General features: G+C 32.6%; 1 protein-coding gene across 1 annotated transcript; it reads right to left on the bottom strand.

Moving 5' to 3' along the window:
• Window positions 1–987: 987 nt before the first annotated feature.
• Window positions 988–6,668, bottom strand: LOC115970986. The gene is made up of 3 exons (XM_031090641.1): window positions 6,517–6,668; window positions 2,396–2,748; window positions 988–1,724 (listed from the first exon to the last, which is right to left on the bottom strand). Exons 2-3 carry the CDS (start codon window positions 2,738–2,740, stop codon window positions 1,152–1,154), a joined length of 918 nt encoding a protein of 305 aa, XP_030946501.1. The 5' UTR covers window positions 2,741–2,748; window positions 6,517–6,668; the 3' UTR covers window positions 988–1,151.
• Between the last annotated feature and the right edge of the window lie 1,608 nt (window positions 6,669–8,276).

The following is an 8,276-nucleotide window of genomic DNA, read 5'->3' as shown; positions in this document are numbered from 1 at the left end:
TTGAATATTACGACAAGGGCTTACAATGACATTGAAGCATAAAGAGTTTTGGTTAATAAAAAATATCATGCCTTGGCAAATTAGAAATTCCAGATAACCTTTTCTGTGCATCTCATCCCATGGGTTTGGTAGTTTGATAAAAAATTGTTGTAACCAATATTGATTCTTGGTGGATTTATCAACAAATAATATTTTAGAAAAACTTTTGAGAGTACAGAACTGAAGCAGAAATTCTTTTGGGGACTTGAATACACTGGGCCCCTGGTGTTGTGTATCAACTCATTGGAAGAATCATTTACTAAAAATTAATTTCCTTGCTTCAACTTTGTTTCTAGACCACAAGAAGTTCTCCATAGAACCATGATTAATTGAGTCCAAATTTACACTTGAAAGATGATCACCTTCCTTTAAAAAATGAGACTGAGAGTAACAACTACAAATCTTTTCGTCAAAAAAATTGGGAGTACCTCTCTGTCATATAGTGTGCCTGATTTCCCTTATTTATTATTTGCTGCTTGATAGCTTTACATGCCTTTATTTCTTTTTCATATAGAACCATGAAAGAGGCAAAAGAAAAGAAATCAATTTGAGCTAAAAACTCGTATATGAGCTTCGACCTAGAATATGGACTTTATATATCTCTAATATCTCTATTGTGCCGAATTAAGTCATCTCTTACATATCGAATATTCTTATTGCCATTTAAATAGAATGCTATGTTGTTGTGCCGAATGAAGTCATCTCTCACAAATCGAATATGCCTACAGCTCTAATATAATCAAATCTGATATATAATTATATAAGAGGGGTGGGGGAGATGGAGCAGGTGAGCATTGGCAGTACAGCCAATTTTTGAATCAAAGGCCTCATATGACATTGTATCATGCCTGACAACTAAGAAGTGAAAAGCATAAAAATGAATGTAAGCAGACAAAGTTTTCAAGCCACTGAAAAAAGGACACTATTACAATGAGCTATGACCATATCTATAATTGTCAACATACTTATTTTAGAAAGAAAAACTAAAAATAAACACAAGCTAGTGTCAAAGAGAAATTAATCCCAAGAGTTTACAGTTTAATGGTCAATTGAAAAGGTTTTTAGAAGCTAAAATTGTCTTGGAACATTACTTGCCTAACTGTTAGAGAAATTTAAGGACTAGACATCATTGTGAACAATAGCTCCTTGCACTCCTCCACTGGATAGCCAATAAAAGCTCTCAACATATCTGGATTTTTAATAAGATAGAGATAAGCCCTCATTCGCAATCTAGAATCAATTCCTATCTCATCCAAGAGATGGAACACGTCTTGCTCAGGAATGGGAAGACGTGCCAAGCTCCTCTCAAAAATTAAATTTCCATCTCTAAGTGCTGAATTTCCTTCTCTCATTGCTAAAGCAACATCCTGAATTGCTCCCATAATTTGTTCCATGTCCTCATTTTTTGATGTTTTTCTGTTTTTGGCTTTTGAGGAGGCTTCACCCGCATTATTATCACCCACATTATCACAGCTCTCCAAAGTAACTTCATTTTGAGCAACTAAATGATCAATATCTTCAATGTTCTCCATAGAGCCCTCTCCAGTTGAAGTAGCCCACCGTTGCCTCATCTCTGATGCAGTTTCAGATTGTTCCCCAGTTGCTCTATCTTTTCCATAAAGCTCAACCAATTTGTCGTAGTTTGGAATTGGTTTGTTCTTAAGCTCTTTTGCTTTAGGTTTAGCCTGTTAAAAAATGACAACAAAATAAACCCATTACACACAAAGCTATTAATTTTATTAATCATTAGAAATATATTTGTCTGACCAATTAAAAAAAATAGGTAAAGAACAGAAAATCTATAATTTTGTTAGTGACTTTCCCGTGTCATGATTACTAAGTACTAACACCATTTGAATCAAAGACCATTGACATTAATTCCACTCATTTGTTTTCCCAGCCATCTAATTGTTTGAATTTTTAAACTCAACCCATCCTGTGACATAGGAACTGATTGAGCAGGGCAAAATGTACCATGTGTTATATAAAGTATATACCTTGACAACTAAACCAAAGAGAAAAGGAAATGAACAGAGCAGGGTAATATTGGAGCTCTCTCACAAAGATGCTCTTGAAAATCACTCCCAAAGATGAATCAGGAGAAAATAATATATAGTATATACCATTAAGTTAAAAGGATAATCTTTGAAATGGGATCGGGTTGTCATAATCATTGCATTAATACTATATACAAAGAAGAATATGAAAGAGAAATTTCCTAGGAAACTATTGATAAATTTTCACTTAGATTAAAAGGATAATTGATGAGAAGTGAGAAATTTTGATCATTGAATTAATAATTAAATAGGGAATTGAATAAGAACAGTCTTGAACTCCTAGAGTATGAGTGACAAACCTGGATTAGACTTTCCCAAACTTCCGGTTCAGCACTCCACATTTTGGTGATTGGACTCCAAGCAAAACCACTCAATCCATTCTTAAATACATCATAACAGTCTGACCAATTATACTTAATGGTTTTAATGCGATTTTTCACCTTTTGCTTGTCTATTGGTTTTTCAAATTTTTCTCGCAATTCCTTCACAATATTGTCATAGGCATGTGTGGTGAAGACTGAACCATTTCTGTTACCTAGATGATGTTGATGCAAGAGTGCATCAATAAGTGCATCATCCATAACAGCTGTCCAATATTCTCTATCTTTCTTAACCACATCATCAATAGTCCTTTTTTCTGACATATTTGAACCTATAAAAAAATATTTGAACTAATAAATATATTTACACATTACCATGGTTGAAATAATAAAAGCTCATTTTACCAACACAACTAAGTAGGCAAACATAAGCAAGTCGAAAGCAAAAAGTTGCCAACGCAACTTAAAGGACAATATAGAGGAATAATTCATTTTGCATACTAAAGAGGAAAGTCTCACACAAACATCACAGGAAGAAACACGTTCTCAAGTCACAATCAAAACTCATTCAATAGTTTATCCCAAGCAAATTAAATGTATCATATACAAAATGATAAGTCCATAAAAGGAAAATTAAATAATAAAACAATTCTAAAGAGAATCAGCCCATTAAAACAAAGATATAGTTCCAAATTCACTAGAAACATTTGTCTACAATTATTAAATTTAGCATAACATCAAGTTGGATTGGATGTATAATCCCTCCACATATCAGTTGCTATTAAGTTTCTTAAAATCTCTCCTTGGGCAACATCATCATTATTTCTCTCTCTTTGCGCACCAAGCTGTTCATGGGGTTCAGGATTGTTTAAAATTTCTTCATCCACCTCATGAAGAATTCTATCATCCGGATCTGCACCAATCAAGTAATTGTGCAAAATGCAACATGCTAAAATTATTTTTTTCTGGGTTGGAACTCCGTAAGATGGTTCATTTGAGCTTGCTATTATAGGAAATCTTTTCTTCAAGACTCCAAATGCTCTTTCAATCGCATTGCGTAAGGATGCATGTCGAAGGTTGAATAACTCTTTAGCATTTTGTGGTGGATTTCTTGAATACTCTTTTAAGTGATAACGAACTCCTCTATAAGGTGCAAGAAGCGTGCTCCTCAACATGAATCCAGCATCAACAAGGTAATATTTGCCTATAGGAATGATATGCTTCATTATGTTGTTATACACTAATGGCTATATATATACATATATATATATATATATATATATATATATATATATATTTTCTAACAAAATTACCTTGGGGGACTTTTAGCTTATCTCGTCTACTTAATGCATTTTTTAAAATTCTTGAGTCTGACGCAGTTCCTTCCCATCCAGGCAAAACATATGTAAATTTTAAATCAAATGTACATGCCGCTAGCACATTTTGTGTTGGGTAGTCCTTTCTACCACGATATCTTGGTGCATCTTCAATAGGAACTTTTGCCCGAATGTGCGTTCCATCAATTGCCCCAATGCAATCCTGACATGGGAAGAACTAAAATTGTTGAGCACTTACTTCTATATATTAAAATCTTTATATATACCACAATTAAGCTATTAGAGTATAATAATAATTTTTTTTTTTTACCTTAAAATATGGGAAGAACCTAGAACTGTTGAGTATTTCTACTGAAGTTTGAGATCCATCAGGTTGTTTCAGAAACTTCTCTTCTAGTTGTATCACAGATCTTAACACTTGATGGAAATGACGGTTTATAGTCTCACTAGAGCGACGGGAAAAAAAAGATATTTCCCGATGCTTTACACCATGTGATAATATGTAAAGAAATTTGGCAACTTGTTCTTCAATCGTTGCTCGTTGTGTTGGTTGGAGGCCACCTTCTTTACGTAGCATGTCACACAAATCTAAAAAAGCTCCAGGCCCCATGCGTATAATATCACGACACTTTTTATTTTCAATTATCTCTCTCATTAGTTCATCGCGAACACTTCGTCTTTCTAAACTCAAACTACTAATTGAGTAAGTTACTTGTCTCCTTTGAGGCCTCCTTCGAAGTATTAACCAATAGGTAACAAGACAAACTACATAAGCAATTGTCATTCGACGTCTCCATTCCCAATCCCATAATCCACGTCTCCATTCCCAAATTTGCAATACACGTCTCCTTTTATTCTCTTGTCTATCCATCTAATAAAATTATCCCATGACAGAAACGCTATTACAATCCATAATATGCATAAAAACACAAAGCTATTACAATTCAATGTGTTTTGTGTAATCTATTATATAAGAATATAAAACTTAGAAAGTATTTGGCTTGCTAGTGAAATGCCACTTCATGGTTATAGTAATGACTAAAACTAAAATCAAATAAAAGAAACAACTTCATAGCCATTTTAAGTTATTAGGAAATGGTGAATTCAATCATATAACCGGTATTCTAACATTGAGTGCATGCATGTGTGGGTATATGGGTTTATGGGTCTAGTAGATCTTCACATATGCCATCTCTATTTAATAGGTTGTGGCGTTTGTGCTCTAGTAGGTTAGGAGTGTTTTATCAAGTTCTTCCAAAGTAATGGCTTTTGAAAAATTTTCTGGAAAGGGCTTTGTAGGCTTGAGATAAAGCAGAAATATGGAGAGGGGGCATGAATATTTTAGTAGGTTAGGGACTTCTTCTTATGGAGTGGATCTTTGTAAAGGCATTAGGTAGTTGTATAGCAGGGCAGGTGGTCTTGGGAAGTTACCTTTCGAGTTTGTCTTTCTTACATTGCTCAATATGTTTTTGAATGAGCACAGTCATAAGGCATAATGGGTAAGCTGGCTTAGCAGATTCATTTATGCCCTAAACTGTTTTTGCCACCTAGCAACATTGCTCAAATCCAAGAGGAATAATTTTGTTATCTTCCCCTGTAATCCCTTTTATTACAAAGTCAACCTTAAACTCTACTACAACAATCCGTTGCTTATTGGAGGACCCATAACTATGAATATTGGCTTTGACCATAGGCAGGCGAACAGCTTAAGGTTTGGTGCATAAGTGTATTTATATAAAATGCCTCCTATCTTGAGCCAAGCCCAGTATGTTATGAAGAGCACAACTCATCTAACAAGTATAACAAATTAAGTTGAAAAAGCAAATCTACCTTATCAAAGCATGCTCTTGAAATTGCTATTTTTAGTTATTCCTCATTTTGCAAATATATATTGATAGTCACATGTTGACTCTTTCTGCAAGCCCAGTGTGAGACATTACCAATGTAATGTAAGCTTTTAGGGAAAAATACAGTAAAAGGGACAAGTCTAGTCAAGAAGCCAAAGCAGATAAATGGTCATTAGCATGGACTTCCCTTCTTGACATGCATATGAAACTGGGAAGAAAATTATATTCATTCAAGTAAATTGATCTATGAATCCCTTAACTGGTTGATGAGATATCCTGTTTCTAAACAGAACTAGAACATGACATTCGCACTACAAAGTGAGCTACATACCCCTACGCCCAGTACTGTTGATGAGATATCCTGGTTTCTAAACAGAACTAGAACATACATTCGCACCACAAACTGAGCTACATTCGCACCTAAAATTATCATTCAAAAGAATTAAAAAAAAAAGGAAAAAATGGTAGTGATTGTCGTCTATCTCAATGATTAAAACATGCCACTTTTTAATTTGAGGCAAATCATTAACAAACATATTAGGCAAATCATCACAAAAAAAAAAAAAAAAAACAAGAAATTACCCAAATCAGAAACCCCTTCACAAAAAACAAGAAATTACCCAATAAAAATAAACAAGAAACACAGATCCATAGCCAAAATATACAAATTTATGCAAGTTCACAATCTAGACTCACTCAAGCATTTTATCAAACACGTTATGAGTAATATTTTGAAACTTTAAAATTTAAGGAAAAAAAACCCTCAAATCCGAAACCCACCCACAAATAACATGTTATTACCCCATAAAATCACAATTAATAAGAAATTACCCAATAAAATCACAATTTTAAGAACATAGTTATTTGATTCAACTTAAAAGAAACCCATGAAATAGAAATTAAAAATAGAGTTTACCTTTGTGAGAGAATGCTAGGCGTGAGAGAGAACAGTGAAGAAGTTGTGAGAGAGAGAGAGAGCCAGTGTAAGCTGAGAGAGCCGAGAGAGCTTGAGCGCCGAGAGAGCTTGAGAGAACACAGAGAACACAGAGAGCTTGAGAGAACTGAGAACTTGTGGGTTACAGTGATTTTTTTTAACGTTAAAATGCCTTGTAATTTTTTTAATATAATAAGGGTAAATTAGGTAATTTATATATTTAATAATTTATGTGTTTTACTCTCCCTCCAAATCTCTCCAATTTGGGGGAATTAAAAATGAGGGGTTGGAGGTAGTTGAAACCCCTCCAAACCCCTCCAAATCCCTCCCCCTCCATCCTTAAAAAACTTCCAAACAAAGTAAATGAATTACTCCCCTTCCTTCTACTCTACTCCCCCTCCTTTTTTTAACATCCAAACAGACTATTAAGGTTTTAAAAGGCTTCACACCAATTAGAGTTTTAGGCCTTCATATAAGGTGTGAGACCTTTCCCTATTTAGGCAATGTAGAATTTTGTCAAGATTTGGTTCTCCCTCATCCCACCTCACATAAGAGTTCTATTGGACTTTTGAGTCCCCACATTAACCTTCTACAACAATTTGATGAGTGATTAAAAACTTCTATCCACAATTTAATCTTCATTTTCCTTGTTATAAGAATAAGATAAAAGTTGAATTATGCCCCATGTGACTACAACATAAAGGAAATGTTATAATTGATTAGTATCGATTAATACAATTAATATGCAACTTGCATATCATATCATATACTATACAAAAAAAATTGGTCTTAAAAATCATGGCTACACCAAGTGTTTATATTCTCAAATGCAACAAAAGGTGCATGATTGCTTATTAAAGGCTCGAATAAATTACACAATTATTCCATTATAGTTTGAGATGATTTTAAAATTAAACCATAAATTTAAAGGGTTTATAGTTAAAACAACTAGCTTTTTAAATCGTTTTGATTCATTCTTTCAGTGAGTCTCTATTAACTACAATTTGATTAAAAAGCTATCTAAACACAAAAATTCATTTGGGGTGAATGTATAAGATACTGATACACTATATAAGAATGGTAAAATTATATGATAATTATCATCAAAACATTCACTATAAAATTATATCATACAAGTTCATGTCCAAATCATATCATATCATCATATCATATACCATATGATAAAAGTTTTGTTCTATACATAGTGGGTGTACCAAGTAGATGCTATCACCTTTTTTATAATTTTTTTCCACTTCTTATGTCATTTCACACATCATAAACATATAAAAATAATTCAAATATTTACTTTAAGTGATACTCTATTATCAAAGTTAATAAAAAGTAAAAAAATACTCTTGAATTAAAATTCTACTACTAAGAGTTTTTATAAATTTAAAAGAGATTTGATTATGTATTTTATATTATTTTACTAATTTACCATAATTTTTTTTCCTTTAATAATATAAGTAAAGTTTTTAGAAATTTAAAAGAAATTTAATTATGTATTTTATATTATTTTACTAATTTACTATAATTTTTTTCTTTAATAATATAAGTTGGGCTGTGGTGTTTGGACTATACGACCCTATGTAAGTATTATAAGTTGTAAGACATAATTATAGCATATGATTCATTACAAGTACATTAAAAATATCAAAATGTTTTACTTTAAAAGAAACTTCAATACCAAAGTTTTAAAAGTTTTTGTGATTAAAACTCAATTATCAAAAGTTTTGGGACAT

Source organism: Quercus lobata, chromosome 12 (assembly GCF_001633185.2).
Source record: "Quercus lobata isolate SW786 chromosome 12, ValleyOak3.0 Primary Assembly, whole genome shotgun sequence".
NCBI classification, from domain to species: domain Eukaryota; kingdom Viridiplantae; phylum Streptophyta; class Magnoliopsida; order Fagales; family Fagaceae; genus Quercus; species Quercus lobata.
This window is presented reverse-complemented; position numbering and strand designations above follow the sequence as displayed.